General features: G+C 39.0%; 1 protein-coding gene across 1 annotated transcript in view; it reads left to right on the forward strand.

Moving 5' to 3' along the window:
* The window catches only part of LOC141430031 (uncharacterized), a gene marked incomplete in the record, with an annotated part of 135,069 nt that overhangs the window by 113,088 nt on the left and 4,321 nt on the right, over positions 1-17,660 (forward strand). The window contains 1 exon segment of the mRNA XM_074090598.1: positions 5,684-5,796. Within this exon segment, the coding sequence (XP_073946699.1) occupies positions 5,684-5,796 (113 nt within the window).

Here is a 17,660-nt window from a genome sequence, read left to right on the forward strand (position 1 = left end):
GAGGCGACTGAAGATATAGGTTTAGGTATACCGTAGGCGACACAAAAGTAGCACTTAAAACATAAAATTGCTAAAAGTGGCTCCGAACGTTTCGTGTGCTCTGCCTACCCCATTTGGGAATACAGGCGTGATGCTTGTGTGTGTGTTGTGTGTTATGGAATTAAGGAGAACTGAGGTCTCCAGGACTAGAACGTCGGTGCAGCGGCTGCAGCGGTGGCGCTAGCTTGCGACTTAATCTAGATCTTGTCAGTACGCCTTACTGTCGCGTTATCAAGCTATCATGTAAATATTCGCGGGTCGGACACATATAACATCGTGTCGCGGCGATAACGACCCGATAACGACGCGATAACGAGCCGATAACGATCGATAGCGGCGATACCATCTTTCAAATAAGTGCTCCGTTACCGATCAATACGAATACTTCATGTCTATTATGTTACTTTTCCCCACAATTGGGATTATGATAACACTTTATCTCTAGCGATCAACCACCGCTTTGCACGGGTGCAACGAACTCGCGCACCGAGGATTCCGTACAAAATTGTAAGTATGAATATCCTGTGTTAGCAGAGCGAGATGTACTATGCAGTGTAGGGGCCATTTTGAAACACACAACATCACGCCTGTATTCCCAAATGGGGTAGGCAGAGCACACGAAACGTTACCGCTTCGGAGCCACTTTTAGCAATTTTAGGTTTTAAGTTTGACAAAAACGGTACAATAGTGACAGGTTGCTAGACTGTCGCCTGCAGTTTACGGTTTAGAAATTCACAGAGGTAAATAAGTTAAGATTTGCAGACTTATCTTATTGATTGTGCTAGAAGAGCTACGGTCATACCTTTAAAGTTTCTGGAACAACCGGAAGTTTTTACAGGTTTTTAGGTTATATCAATGTGTATGGAAACACCGTTTTTAACCCCCGACGCAAAAAGGGGTGTTATAAGTTTGACCGCTATGTGTGTGTCCGTGACACCGGAGCTCTTAAACGGGTCAACCGATTTGAATTCGGGTTTTTTACTTGAAAGCAAGTTTTCTAGCGATGGTTCTCAGTTATGTTTTATTAAAATCGGTTCAGCTATATTTGAGATATTGAACTTTGAAATGGTTAGGTTACTTAGGGGCTGTTTCATCATCCATTGATTAGTGTTAACTGACGGTTAAATGTGATGCCGTCTCCGTCTATTCGAACAAAGCAAATAGAGACGGGATCACATTTAACCGTCAGTTAACACTAATCAATGGATGGTGAAACAGCCCCTTAGTGTCTATTGTCAGTCGCGAAGCATCACGCTTTATTGGAATATGAAACAGAATAAGACATGGTGTATAATTTCATAGAATTTGTTCACCGGTAAGTATTCTATTAGGGAGTGAAAGATGAACTGACTCATTTTGCTTCATGTCACAACAAGCATTAACGTCAAAAATCTGACCTTTGAAAGAACCCTTATAAGATCATTTTGTCTGTCTGTTTGCCAGTCGTTGAGTTGAAATTGATAAATATGGAGGTTACTTTTGAGGGATATTAGACAAATTAATAAAAAGTGTTGCAAACTAAAAACCCAGATACATCAGTTAAAGGGCTCGTTGTAAGAATCTTAAAAATATTTGTTTAATGATTTTAAAATAATGTATTATTTAGAAACAAAATATTTACAAGTACCACCTAGATCGTTGCTATGGGGCAGGGTGCTCACAAAACTGGCTGCGTTATCTAGTTGTATGGCTTCTATTATATTAATTCGGGAAAAACCAGCCCTATATTACGAAATAGTTTTAAAGTTAAAAAAAGAGACAAAAAATTATAATAATAATAACTCACTCTCGTATTAAAATAATGTAATTAAGTAAGCATATAATAATAGTAATAATAAGTTGGTCAATAGTATTTTGTCTCTTTTCTTTTGTACAATAAAGAGTACATACATACATACATATTTTATAAGCGCCAGCGAGACGGCAAGATATGAAGTTCGAATTTTGCACTTCGTAGCATAGGGCCTACGAAACTCGAAACTCGAAGTTCGTGTCGTGCGGTCCCTCTCGCTCTCGTATTAAATAGTATAAGTGTCAGAGGGACCGCACGACACGAACTTCGAGTTTCAAGTTTCGTAGTAGCCCTTCAGATGCGAGTTCTCCCAGCTTTACGGAGAGGGCTTGGCTGTCGCGTAAAAATAGAGCTACCTTTATACACCGCGCTAATTCGCCTCGGCTATTTATAATCGCATCTAAATTCAGTCCTGAGGCTTCTCGGCATAATATCGGCGTTACAATCGATAGAAGAACGGTTTTATCCCGCAGCTGTTCGTCGCCGACAGGGATTACGAGTATAGGTAGAGTCATTCACGATGACGCGTGCCGTGGTTCTTATTACAATGTCATTAATGGCTAATTTTGACCAAATCACGCGTCTTCGTGGATGGCACTGGGTATATACATGGAGCAAGACTCTTAATAAGCCGTGGTGGCCGAGTGGTTTGACATATGGCCTCTCAAGCAGAGGGTCGTGGGTTCAAACCCCGGCTCGCACCTCTGAGTTTTTCGAAATTCATGTGCGGAATTACATTTGAAAGTTACCACGAGCTTTACGGTGAAGGGAAACATCGTGAGGAAACGTGCACAAACCTGCGAAGCAATTTAATGGTATGTGTGAAGTTCCCAATCCGCACTGGGCCCGCGTGTGAACTACTGTCCAAGCCCTCTCATTCTGAGGGGAGGCCTGTGCCCTGCAGTGGGATGTATATAGGCTGGGATGATGATGATGAAGACTCTTAATAGTAGATTATTGTCGTGGCCTGAAAGTAGGCAATTGCTGGCTGAGTATGAGAATTAAACGGACGAGTTTGCTAAAAAAAAGTCCAACAAAGCCTTTGTACTTAACACTTAATTATTATTTTTTATTTTTATATGTAACCTTGATGTTTTTCCTTTTTGTACAATAAAGAGTATAAACAAACAAAACAAACAAACAAAATAACTGATAGCAGCCATTTGAGTTGGCTGTAAACGAGTTGTGCCAACATTTCCATGCCATTTTTACTTTTTAAGAAGTTTGAGATATTTTTTTTAAGTCTGAGACTTTAATAATAAATATTTGTCGAGCTAGCGCGCCTGCGCCACCATAAACTATGCACTTAGCTTTCTGGTGTTAGGAATAATGTAGACTTTTACGGACATTTTTAAGAAAATAAATTTAACTTGATACAAAGTTGGAGAAGGAAACAAATGACGTACCGTAAACTGCTTCAACATTGCCCTCTGGCCCCAACATTGCCTGATTCGGTTTAGAGTCGATAACCTAGCACCCTTTAGGTTTTAATTTTTTATCCCCCCGTAATAATAATTCCCGTGTAGATAAAAGTCTAAAACCTACAAGAGTGCTAACTTATCGACTCTAAATCAACTCGGGCAATGTTGGGCCAGAGGGCAAAGTTGAAGCAGTTTACGGTACTATAGTATATTCTACTGAGTCGGAATTTGACTTATAATTTTCCTAACCACGGCAATCAAAACCTATCCAACAAACCACATGATTCGTCTTTGTTTTTTTGAAATTTGGTAAATTAGAACTTAATTTTGAAAAGAAACATTTATAAAAGGAATGCAATATTAACATTTTAATCTCCTAGAACAAATACCGCGGTAATCGGCCGCAGCCCGCGGGCCGCGGCCTGCACTTGACAGCTCCTGGCTAAAGAATTCAAACGTTGCTTTACGAGTTCTATTGTTTTTTAAAGTTTATTTCCTGTGAGTTGGTAGACGGAACAGTTAAATGGTTTTAGATTAAATTCGAAGCAATACGGAAGCAATACCATGCCCTCGGTACCGCTCTGCTTTCAGAGCATGGCATGAGTGCGTGTGAGCTAACTTTGGGGCGGCAGACGTGAACTCCAAAAGCTTAATGGTTACTTGACCTGAAATGTATATTTCAGAACAAATTATTGTTATTATTATTTTAAAATTTATGACGGTGGAAGCATTCTACACTTCCACTGAACGTAGATATAGTTTAGATATAGTTAGTGTTTAGTATTGTAGGGACCCCCTACATCCCTGTATTTTTATTATTATTATTTTTTGTATTTTTTTTCTTTAATTGTATAATATAGTTTTTAAGTATTTTATTTGTAATTATATTATTATGAAAAAATGACTTTCTGCCAAGTTTCTTGGCAATGATGGTCTTTCCGAAAGCGCTGATAGTTTATAAAATGACGTGTAAAAGTGCCCATTGCGGCCTATTTACTGAATAAATCATTAGAATTTGAATTTGAATTCGGTGTTGAATCTCTGGAATAACCGAATAAAGCTGAAATTACGAGCGACGACCGGATTTAAATGAAATTTGGTTCGTAGATAGTTTGATATCCTGGGAAGGACATAATATTTTTTTATACCGGAAAATTATATAAACCAGCGGGATAGCGACAAACCAATTATTCGGAGACGTAGTCGCGTGCTAGGTAAAGAGTTGAGCACTATTAATTAGCTCTTAGATTTGCAACTAATCTTAATGAATTGTAAATGCTTTAAAATATTCGTTAACTGACATATTATATATTATCTTTAATTAGTGAAATGTTCATCAGCTCTGTAGGTAATTATTCCCTATGTTCGCTTCGCCAAAGAAAAATTAATTAATTTGAATAAGCAGCTGCTTTAATAAGGAAAACACGGGATTTATATATTTCCTTCCGCTACAACCACTAGCTTTTCTGTTGCTATTGAGAAATAAAACCTTATTCACAGCCTTAGTGACCTCGTGGGGATGGACTCTCGAATAGAGAGTCGTTGGTTTTAAGTAACCATATTTCTGAGGTTTTGGAGTTCATGAGCGACTTGGCATTTTAAATTTGTCGTGAGCTTTTCGATTATGGAAACCCACATCCAAAGAAAAGAAAAATATCGAATGTGTCCATGTAAAATCAGTTAAGTATGTAGTCTATTCCCACAAGAAGCGAAAGAAAGAAAGAAAATGTATTTTTATTTACAACAACACAAGACACAACAAAATTGTTACGAAAACAATTAGACAAAAATAAATAAATAAAAAATATTTAATTCAGTAACACAAACAGTTTAACAATGCGCAGGTTGGTGCTATTTTTCTTTTTAAGTATCGAGATACGAGCTGTGTCAATAGATACCGATACAAATGAATAATAAATTGAGAGTGTGCCACTGTGTAATGTCAGTTCCGGTATAGTAGTAATATTAGTTATTCTGTGGTACTGTGCGCTGTGCAGTATTCTGGGATTAAAACTGTCTAATAGCGACAAATTAGAAAATTGTGAGTTTTTCGTCGTTGAATTGTAGTTCAAGGTTTTTACCTGGAATCCATTATTTGAAATTTTTGATGCAACCATTGGGACTTTTAAGTTATTTACTTCTTGACTAGCAGACTTGTTTTCCTTTTTTTAGAGCCGTGTTTTCAATTATCTAAAATACGTTTTAATTTTATTTTTAAACTAAATTGTATTGACTTAGTTCTTCTTTGTTCCAGATACGAACACCGTGAATCGCGCGAGTCAACAGTGTAACCCCAACCTAACCTAACCTAACCTAACCTAACCCAATTGTAACCCATCCCTTTTCGGCCATTTTGTGATGTGTGAGTGCCCGAGTGATGCGACAGAGACGCAGTGAGTGATGGCGGGGAGAGAGCGGGAGCGGGAGCGGCGGGGGGCCAACATGTCGCTCCCAATGATGCGAAGCTTCAGCTCCGAGGGCGGCGCTACCAAGCGCGACTGGAAAATGCGCCTCAGCCTGCGCAGCCGCAGCGGCCACAGTATTGTGAGTACTGCAATTACTATTCTTTGCCATTACAAGGTACAGGATGAAGCTCCAGAGGCCGTGTTGTCCAACGCCGACAACGCGGACCTGACATGATGATAATTATTATTATCTAGCCTGGGTTAATGCCTCACTGGTGGGCAAAGGCCTCCCCCCGAGCTCCATTCTTCCAGATCCAAAGCAGACAGAGGCCAATCATCGAGAAATACATCCAGAGGCTAATTGACTAATGCAGTGACGTTCACGATCGCATCCACTATCTCTTTCTACTGTATACTCAACGCCATATTTAGATTCCAAAAAAGTGACCAAAGATGGCCGAACGTCACTGTCACAGGTGTCGTCATCATTGTGACGCTCCAGATGTAACCAACCCGTACACATTAGTAAAATAATTTAGGTACCGGCAACAGAACACTTAACAGGAAACAAAAACTCAAGAACGAAAATTACCACGAGTATAGAAAGCATTCGATCAATCCAAACGTCAGGCCACAAGTACTACGAAGTGCAAAATTCAAACTCCGCAACTTGCCTCCCGCTGACGCTTAAGTTATTATACGAGAGTGAGAGGGAAAATTAGATACAAACGTCGATTTTCGAATTTCGTAGTAGCCCCCCAGATGCCGAATGAAGTGACAATTGGAGATGTCTACCTAAGTTTTCCATACGTGATTTGTTGTCAATATTTAAATGCTTATCAAAAATATTTATAAATGGTGACGCAAATTATGAGATTAAGTAAGATTAGTATCCAAATGTTGTTTAAACCTGAAATATTGCCACTGTAATATGAACTTTTCTTCTACAAAACAGTTGCATTTAATTTTAGCTTTACAATTATATATAAATAAATTATATAATAATATGTACATTATTTAGAAAAGTTAAAACTTACCGTTGCAAAACTTTTTAATTTTATCGGCAAAACATGAGTAGTTTTTTTGGAATCTATATACGGCGTGGAGTAAGTTTAATATAGTCTTACACCGTGTGACTGAAAGAAAAGGTGAAAACGATTGTGATTACGAGTGTGTTAGACAAAGGCGGTGATTGGTGATTTTGATTCCCATTAAATATGCCTCTGTTATCTATACTTTCTTTTATATCTGATTGTTTTTGTGCATTATTATTTATAGTTCTTATTTCACCAAAAGAAACGGCAAAGTGAGTACTTTTGGTTATGACTGGAAACTTGAAATTTGGTATGAAGGTAGCTTTTATTACATACACAACCAATAAGCAATGTCTAAAAACCTTAATTCAAGCCGAGCACAGGATGTAGTGAATATTTTATTTATTTTTCCATTTTATTTATTTATAATAAGTAAATAAATAAAATAAATAAATAAATATCACGGGACAATTCACACCAATTGACCTAGTCCCAAAGTATGCTTAGCAAAGCTTGTGTTATGGGTACTAAGCAACGGATAAATATAATTATATAGATACATACTTAAATACATATTAAACACCCAAGAGCCGAGACAAACATTCGTATTTTTCATACAAATTTCTGCCCCGACACGGGAATCAAACTCGGGGCCTCAAGTTTCGTAGTCAGGTTCTATAACCACTAGGCCATGTAATGTATTGCCGTCGTATTTTGTCGCAAAAGTTCGTATGTATGTTGCTGTCTCAACTCGCTTACTGAACTGAGAAAGCAAGATAAAAATTGCGTTATTTGTAAACTTTAAGTTTTTTTTGAAGGTATCATTAGGTAAGGAACTGTCAGATCGTAGTAAATTTTACAATTGTTTTCGTGTTTTATTGCTACAATAATTTTGCACGAGAGAGTAAGCATCAGCAAGTGTGACTTCGAATAAAAACACTGCATGATAGGTAGTTAATTTTAAAAGAAGAAAAGTCAATTTTTATAAAAAATATGAAAGTATGTTTTGACATGATAATACTAAAAACGCTTAAAGTTTGCGGTTGTAACAAAAATACTCGCGTTATACTTAAATGAAGTTATACATACCTACTTATAAACTATATGATAAACTCAAGCATCCTGTAGGTAACTCATTTTTCATCCCCGGAAACCCTTCATCGAAATCGTTGGAGCCGTTTCAGAGATCCCCGAAATGAATATATTTATATACAAGAATTGCTCGTTTAAAGATATTAGATCGATAGATAGATTAAATACATAGATACAAATACACAAAGAGAAGTACAAAGGCGCACTTATCTCTAATTAACAAGGGATGCCTTCCTGATTCTTGAACGTTTAAAAAAAACCTTGGGGTATTTAAAAAAAGTTTCGTATGGGGACAGTGAAGTTAATTCTGCTATACTCGTGATCCATTAATTAAAGACAGTTTCCGCACTCAGAGACGTCTGTTAATTTCACTGCGACCGCCGCATTGATGGAACGATTTTAACGTTAATTAAGTAATTGGTAATTGATATATCTGTAACCAGAATGATGTCATCAGTCACCGCACGGAGGTATATTGCCCGTTCGCGCAAGCTAAGAGTATGTAGCGACTCCTAGCGCCATCTAGTGAGCACATATAGAAACTCCAACCGTGTTCTACATCGCGCTATCGAAGTTTCACAACTCGGATGCGTATATATATCTACCGACGCTCTTCCTTCAGATTTCAGTCTCCCCCCAGGCATGACACCTGCCTGGAGAGATCTCTCCCCCCTCGTCGCAAGTACATATATTAACCCATTGGTATGTGTTTACTTAAATGTATTTGTGTTATTGATTTTCAGCAAGAATAAAACTGAATTTTATCCAAATTCGTCCAGCAGTTAAAAGAAACACACAATACGATAAATACTACACACGTAATGAACGAGTTTCCCATCTCATAGCCAGATTTGGTAGCTACGAAATATAAATTGTGCTTGCTCATCTAGCAGTATTTGTAAATCTAGCTTCGAGATAGAAACTAAAGGGAAATTTAAGATAAAAATAAATTTACGGAACTGAACAAAAGGATTCTCGTTTCGTAACCAGCTTTAAATAGGGAACATTTTTCCTACTTCGAAGCTACCAGATCTCGCTGAGATGAGGCTAAAAGGATTAGTCGGCTAGTCATTAAAGTCGATACACGGTCCATCTCTACCGTATTGTTAAACTACTTTGTAATTAAATTCCTACACGCACTGGTTTGACTAGTGGCGAAATGTTGCGGCTGGCGCTCGACGGTAACTGTCCTAAACTTACTCTTGTGAGGGGCAATTTGGGTATACAATAGGATACAAATATTCGCTGTTGAACGTCAAAAATCAGTATATTGGCTTTTTTAACTAACTTAAGTGGAATTGACACAAAAAAATAATGATAAGGCGATAAATTTACATTTTAAATTTGAAAAATATGTTATTGCTCAAAGCAATCTCCGCAGCTGAACGCATTTTATGGGACTTCTAACCCCCGACGCAAATAGAGGGGTGTTATAAGTTTGACCGCTATGTGTGTCTGTCTGTGGACCGATTTGAATGTGGTTTCTTTTTTATATTTGAAAGCATTCTTAGACATGTTTTATCAAAATCGGGTCAGCCGTTTTTGAGATATTAAAGCTTTAATGCTTCTCATTACTTGCGAGTCACATCCCACTAATATTATAAAAGCGAATGATGTTTTAGATGAAAAAATTAGATTCGATCTAGATAAAATTCAATATACAGATAGTTTAAGTCCCGAGGAAGGATATATAAAGATAGTTTTTACCCGACTACCCGAAGGAGGATCTTTATCTCGGAAAATTGCATAGTTCCCGCGGGATAGCGAAAAACGAATTGTACACGGACGGAGTCGCGGGCAACAGCTACAGCTAGTACTAAATAAGACAACCCAACCAACCCAACCTGCGCGTCCAGTACTACGACGCCTTCAGGGCACTGTCGGGGCAGCCACGGTTCTGCAGTGCTTCCGCCGCGTTCGCGGGACTTAAGGTGCACGACTTTACTGTCGTCTTGCGCAAAAAGATGGCATCACTTTTAATTAGGATACGTGTCCCCAAACAGTCTCCTGAAGATATTAGCTGTGAGAGATGAATGTTTAATAATGCAACACCTAAGTAATTAAGATACCCTTCCACTGGCTAGCACATACACATTTCATACTTTTCACTTGCTTGCTAACACAGTGTTAAGGAAAACACTAACAAAATGTGGATCAAGTTGTCTGAATTAATAAATATTAATACCTTTTTTTTAAAAAAAAACAACTATCATTTTAGAAAACGGAATCCTATTTTGAATAGTCTAGTAGATATTGTGCCTGTTTCAAAGAAATCGGTAGACAGTGCTGAGTTTTATCGATCGATAAATAGGTCCTATCCTAAATCGTCGTCGTAATGCACTCAATGTAAAATGGCTGTCGTTTTTCCAAACCCTGTTGTAAAGACATTATTATTAAAAGAAAATCAAAGCCAAATGTTACCATAACTATCCAAATATCTGAAAGGTAGACGTGGGGACAGAAGAGCTGGCAGCTGATGCTGCATAAAATGTATTAAGCAGTGTTTTTTCTGGCAATCATATTTTTCTTTCCTTTCTCCTTTGTCTCAGTTATAATTTTAGTAGGATCTGTACAGATCTGTAATACATTTATTCCACTTTTGTGACATCTTTGTCCGAGGAAGCTGCCTAGGATAACATATGACAATCCCATTCAGATATTTTAATCTATTTTGCTCTCAATGTTAAAAGAAGAGAATTGGCGAAAATGCCTCGTCATTCAACCCTCCTACATCGAACACTTGTTATCTCATTTTCTTAAAACAATTCAGGCACACGTCGCACCTCAACCGATTTGCACAAAGGGAGAAAACGAACGTCGCGTCATTCCAATTGTCGGAGTCATTCCCATAAACGTCATTCCCAGTCGAGGCGCAATGAGATAACGTGCGGAACGTTCTCCAATCCGGCTACATTGTCGAACGGTGACGGCGTTGTCGAAATAAGAGTTTTATGTCGACCCGCCGCAGGCGCGGCTGCCAAAGAAGGTTTAACTGAGACTGGCAATGAGAAATCCATGCAAAAAATTCAAAATTCCGCTAAAGTTGATGGTAAATTATGACTAGAGAGAAATTTATGGACACATATTCAATATTCGCGCGACGACCTGCTGCTGCACGTGTTCGCGACCCCCCCCCCCCCGTACTGTAATGATGTATGAAATCTCATTACGATACAACCGTGTTCATAATAGAATCCAATGTCGTAATGCTGGTCATTACCTATGATTTTTGAACGCATAATTGAGGATTTACTATAATAATATGGGTGTAGATAAATAATATTTATAAAATATGTCTCTTGATCACACCCATACCTTGGGAGCGACATTACCGATTACATCCATCTCTTTTTATAAGTTTTCTAATATTTTGTAGAAGGTTCTTATTTGGTTCTTAAAAAAAGAAAGAAAGCTGTTTGCACCCCCTATACCTGTGTGGAAGTCGCCTTAAAAACCATTTAAGTAATAAAAACATTTTTTACAGCTTATAATATGGTTTTGAGTCAACAATATACTTATACTGTGTAAATTCGAAGAGTAGCTTTATTCAACTGTTTGGCTGTAAAAATGTTGTGACAGATGGACAAAAGAGTGACAGCAATAGTTAAAAAGGGAGTTGTTTTGAGAGGAAGATGGATGGGTTGCTCCTCTCTCTATGTGTTTATCTATGGCGATGGATTTATTCGCGTGTAATGAAGTGAGATACCTGGCGGGCGGTGGAGCTGCGAATAAAATGTTATATAATAGACATACATAATGCTATTATTACTATTATTATATATGTGTCACGACACATTATTTTGTTTCTATCAGCGAACTGTACAATGAAAGTAGTCTCCGTAAGTTAGATTATTACAAAATATTGGACACTTAATTTTTCTTATTTGTTTTAGTGTTAGATTTAATTTAATTTAATTTAATAAGTATTTCAATCGAAAATACAAACTGAGACATGGATGCACAGAAAAACCAGAAAAAGAGACCAGCGCTGGGAATCGAACCCAGGTCCTCAGCAATCCGTGCTGCGTGCTATAACCCTACACCACCGCTGGACAGGAATCTAGACACATATGTACACATGTAAACCCAATATGCATAATGAAATGAAGGGTTAATTTACTACGAGTATATGAGAAAATGTAACACAGTTGCAATAAATCCTTATCTCTTGGGTTACAGTAATAAATGTTATACACAATTATAATAACTGATTACGTAAAAAATAATGTGTTTCACTTTCAATGACAACATAATGTTACATAATTTAAAACGTCAATCATATTATACACGTCGACAACCCTAGGTCGCTGTCGTGTGTCATTTCACGTCATTGCACCAAGAATGCTGGAAAAAGTACGATCACTGATTGATATTAATAAGGATTTCTACGCATCGTCAGCCCGTAGGTACATCACTTCAGGTTGAGTAGATATCAGCCAGCAGCTAATTGGATGACGCTGAGGAATAGCGCGATCCGTCTCTGCAATGGACGGCAGGTGTGATCGAGTGAGACGAGTGTCAACTATTAATTTTGTCTCTGCGCGGATTAGGAGGATATGCCTATTGAAACAAAAGATGGAATTAATAGTTATTTGTGTCACAAGGGAGCAAAATGGTGTTTTTACGGCGAGGGCGGTACATCGAATCCACAATCTAGCGAAGGATTCTGCAATAGAATCCTGAGCTTAGCGAGGGATTCTAAAGTAGAATCCTGAGCGTAATGAGGGATTCAAGTGTTAACGCCCAAGATGAAAATATTGCTCCCGAGTGGCTCATACAACTTTTCACACCGAGCATTAAGAAACTAAAAAAAATATATAAATATAATTAAAGAGCAACCAGCAAATAAAATGGCGTGGTTTTACAATTATCAACTTAAAAAAAACATTTGCAATAAAACACTCAAAATAGCCTTGAATAGAATAGTTGTACTTTGCTCCCTCTTGTCAGGGAGGAAAAGTTACTTTTCACACCTCTCCTTCAGAAAAGTAACTTTTCCTCCCTGACGAGAGGGAGCAAAGTGCAACTTTTCTGTTCAAGGCTTTTCTAAGTGTTTTATTGCAAATGCCATTTGTTGAAGTTGATAATAGGAAAGCCATGCCATTTTCTATGCTGGTTGTTCTTTAATAATATATAGAATTTTTTTTTTTCAAGTTTCTTAATGCTCGGTGTGAAAAGTTGTATGAGCGACTCGGGAGCAAAATTATTTTCATCTTGGGCGTTAACACTTGAATCCCTCATTACGCTCAGGATTCTACTTTAGAATCCCTCGCTACGCTCAGGATTCTATTGTAGAATCCTTCGCTACATTCTAGATTCAATGTACGCCCTCGCCGTAAATACACCATTTTGCTCCCTTGTGACACAAATAACTATTTTCTGAATGAAAGGTGTGAAAAAAACATTTAAGCGGAGCTAGATGCCGGAAGCGAGAAAGTAATGCGGAGCGGAGTGGCGGGCTGTTTTTTCCATTCATGGAGCTTCGCCACTCCTTTTCTCGCTCCGCTACTTGGTTTACGATGATTTTTAACAGCGTTTATACCTGCCAAGCTAGCAACGTTGCATTTTTGTTAGTTTTTCTCGTTTTTCTCCATTATTCCATAAAAATTGAATGAAAATTAAAAATGAGCTCTTCAAATATTTTTTGATAACGGCAACACCTTTTTTTACATTTTTTTCCGTGGGATTAAAAATCCGGGTTTAGTTCAGCGGAGAGGATAGATAAATTAAGCTTTTTCTATTTGTTCATGATAAACACATTCCTTGCAATCTTCGCAATATATCCTTGCTCTTCTCTGGTGGAAACACAGCGTTACAATGACGATTTGGTAACTGTTACGCTTCTAATTGATAGTAATATTAAAGAAATAGCACGACGCCATTTCGGCGTAACAAGTCATAACTTATAACATAGCTTTCTTTTTAACACGAGTTAAAGTATATTTCCAAAATCATTTCCACAAACGTGATTAAATTTCATTAAGTATAAGATGGAACATTTATTGGCTAGGTCCCCTGGAGCCAAATAGAATGGAGGCACTTGTGTGTGACAAGAGATATTACTTTTTAAGATATTCGTTCGTCTTCCAGAGAGACGCTTGTTTAATTTTCATATTTATTTGGAATTGGAACTAGTGTTTACCGCGGTTACGCTTGCGTGAGCCGTTAAATCGAGCAGGTGAAGTTCTTCAACATTAACCCCTTACGCAAAAAGAGGGGTGTTAAAAGTTTGATCTCAAACGGATGCCCCAATTCTGATGCGGTTTTTATGTGAGCGTGTTTTTTTTGGCGTGGTTCTTATATATCTGTCATTAAAATCGGTTCAGCCATTTTTGAGACTTTGTAATTTGAAACGACCACGTCGGGGGCTTTCCAACTTTTCTGTGAGATATTTATTTTTATTTATTACTGAGACTCCGCTGTCTGTCTGTCTGTGATTATGTATTACTGTGGCCGCTATAACAAGAATATTAAATAAAAACAGAATAAATTAATATTATATATAGATCCCTTCCAATATCCGTCCCACGATACCAATTACAAATCCGATTTGAATCGTTTTGTATATTTAGATCGTTTACTCCCGTAACTGCGTCCTTTTTCCCGCACCGCGACTAATTGAAGAGAAACAAATTACGCGGAGGTCGGATAAGGTAAAAAAAGCCAGACCGTTGCTTGCTGACTGAGGTAAGCAGCTTTCCTAACATAAATGCGAAAGTATTGACAAAACGATTCAACGGATTTGGTTATCGTCTGGGTGTATAGATATTTTACTTTTAACTAGAGTATACCCGCGGCTTCGCACGCGTAAACTATTCGATCTAGTACAATTGAAATCCCGGGTGTTTATAAAATTCCCCTGCGATGCGAATTAACACAATTTATATCGTGCTCTCCATTGAGGTTGTGTTAAGAACAACTGTTCAAAATTTTAAGACTCTAAACCCAGCGGTTGAAATTTCAAAAAATATCGTGATAAATAAATAGCCTATGTATTATTCCAGACGTGCAGCTACTTGCATACCGAATTTCATGACTCTAAGCCCAGCGGTTGTTATTTCGAGATTTTATCCCTATCCTGTAGGGATATCGGGATAAAAAGTAGCCTATGTGTTATTCCAGATGTCCAGCTACAACATACCAAATTTCATCCAAATCGGTCCAGCTGTTTTAGCGTGAAGGAGTAATAAACATACACACACAAACTTTCGCATTTATAATATTAGAAGGATTGTGTTTTATGATTTTCTCTTACCTATTTTTATAATGTTACGACAACGACGAGCGTAATTCTTTGAGTTGTGTTGTGGGTCGCGTAATTTTGTTTCTTACAAATGTCCTATTTGTGTTCAACTCATTTTGAGTCGCCGTGTGTCACAAACTGGACTTTTGTATAAAACCAAATGCAGCAGGAATTCACCCTAACAGCGAAACTTAGTCAATCCCTTTACATCTTCAAATCCTTAACCTACGTACCTATGTTCAACAAATAATTCTATTCTAGCTGGATTTGGGGAATAATACAGTTTAATATTTATTTTGTTTCCATATTCCCAGAGATCATGACTGGATAACCAATGCTTCATAAAAATAAAATACATTTATTTCTGATGTTTCTATAAAAAGATCTGTAGAATTGTTAGTGGAACGACCGTCTACATTTATATTGTTATGGTGGAGGGTAATTTGCAATTTATAATAAACCAGTCAGTTGCTAACTCTCGTGTTTCATTGACGTTGCACTGGCGACGAGTCCGGGATTTTTATTCTACCTACCGGCAATTTTTTGTTCTTTGTGTGCTAAAGTGACAATAAAACTAATTTAAAATGCCTATCGGAAAGATTGAACCGTTTAATATTAATTCAAAACAGTGGCCGGCTTACATTCGGCGCGTAAATCAATATATTTTGCTTAACGAGATTAAAGACAATTTGAAAGTGCCAATGCTAATAACGGTAGTGGGTGATGAAACATATTCGCTTATGTGCGATTTGTGTTCGCCAGCCTTACCAGAAACAAAAAAATATGAGGAATTAGTGTCTTTAGTACAAGAGCACCTGGAGCCGAAGCGCTCCGAAATAGCGGAACGACACCTATTTAGACTACGTCGGCAACGCCCCGACGAGACACTAATGGAGTACCTGCAGGCTTTGAAACATCTCGCAGCTACTTGCAACTTCGGCAAATGCGACACTTGCTCCACCTTGGAGGAAAATTTAAGAGACCAGTTCGTATCGGGTTTGGCAAACGATGCCATGCGCTCTAGAATCTTCGCTGAGAAAAAAGTGACGTACAGGGATGCTGTAGAGTTAGCGCTGTCTCTGGAGGCCGCAGAGAAGCACGCGGAGGTGAGCGGTAGCATCAGGCCCGCGGGGACCTCAGGTGCCGGCGGCGGAGAGGCGGGGGAAGGCCTGAACTACGCGCGCGGCGGGCGCGGGCAGCGGGCGCGCGGGGCGGGGCGGTCGGCGGCGGCGGCCGCTGGCGGCGGCGCGGGCTCCGGCGAGCCGGCGGCGCGCGGCCCGCTCTGCTGGCGCTGCGGCAAGGCGCATCGCGCGGAACGGTGCAAATATGCGCACTATAACTGTGACGAGTGCAGTCAAAGAGGACATCTAAAGGTGATGTGTAAACAAGTGCGTGGCGGTCGCGATCGAGGCGACAAACGGCACAACTATATGAGTGATGAATCGGACGAGATGTTCAACATCGAGGTGTCGACTCAAGGTAACAAACCGTACTTTATTAGTTTGCAAATAGACGGAAAGGAAGTTACATGTGAAATAGATACGGGCAGTCGAATTTCAGCGATAAGTGAGGAGTTATATACGCGATTATTTTCGAATAAATGTATTAAATTAGATAACTTATGTTTACGTTCTTATTCGGGTTCAAGAATCCAAGCACTCGGTTATATCGAGGTGGACGTTAATTTAAATGGTACCAAGGTCATGGCACTACCCTTATATATTATTAAAAATGGGGCACGACCATTGCTAGGCAGAGAATGGTTACGAGCGCTCGAAATAAATAACATAAGGCTCCATGCGATGATCGAGGATGGATTCGTGAACCAATTATGTGCGGAGTTCCCTGAGGTGTTTACTGATCAGTTGGGCACGTGTAAACGGACCATTCGACTGCAGCTCACGGATAGCGAGCCCGTGTATGCACGCGCGCGGGCGGTGCCGCTGGCGCTGCGCGCGCGCGTCGAGCGCGAGCTGGCGCGGCTCGAGGCCGACGGCTCCGTGTACCGCGTCGAGTACTCAGATTATGGCACGCCCATTGTTCCCGTGGTTAAAAAAAACGGCGATATACGCATATGTGGCGACTATAAAATCACAATAAACCCTAAGTTGCAAAGGGATCATTATCCACTACCGCGTATCGAGGAATTATTCGCGAGTCTCAGCGGTGGCTCCTTATTTACAAAACTTGATTTAACACATGCTTATGAACAGTGCCTACTGTCGGAGGAGTCTCGGCCATATACCGCGATAACGACTCACATAGGAACGTTCGTATACAGGCGCACCCCGTACGGTTTGTCTTGCATACCTGAAAAATTTCAAAAAATTATGGAGGAAACATTGCGGGGTGTACCAGGCTGTGTCGTATTCCTGGATGATATTTGCGTCACAGGAGCCACCAAACAGGAGCATCTAGCTAATCTGAGAGCTGTACTCGAGAGGTTGCGTAATATGGGACTCACTATTAAGCTATGTAAATGTAAATTTCTACAGGAAAGTGTAAAATATCTCGGATTTATTATTAACAAACAAGGCTTGCGCCCAGATCCAACTAAATTGGAAGCAATCACGAAGGCTCCCACACCAGAAAATGTCTCGCAACTAAAGAGTTTCTTGGGGATGTTGAATTACT

The sequence above is a fragment of the Choristoneura fumiferana genome, chromosome Z (assembly GCF_025370935.1).
Source record: "Choristoneura fumiferana chromosome Z, NRCan_CFum_1, whole genome shotgun sequence".
NCBI lineage: Eukaryota > Metazoa > Arthropoda > Insecta > Lepidoptera > Tortricidae > Choristoneura > Choristoneura fumiferana.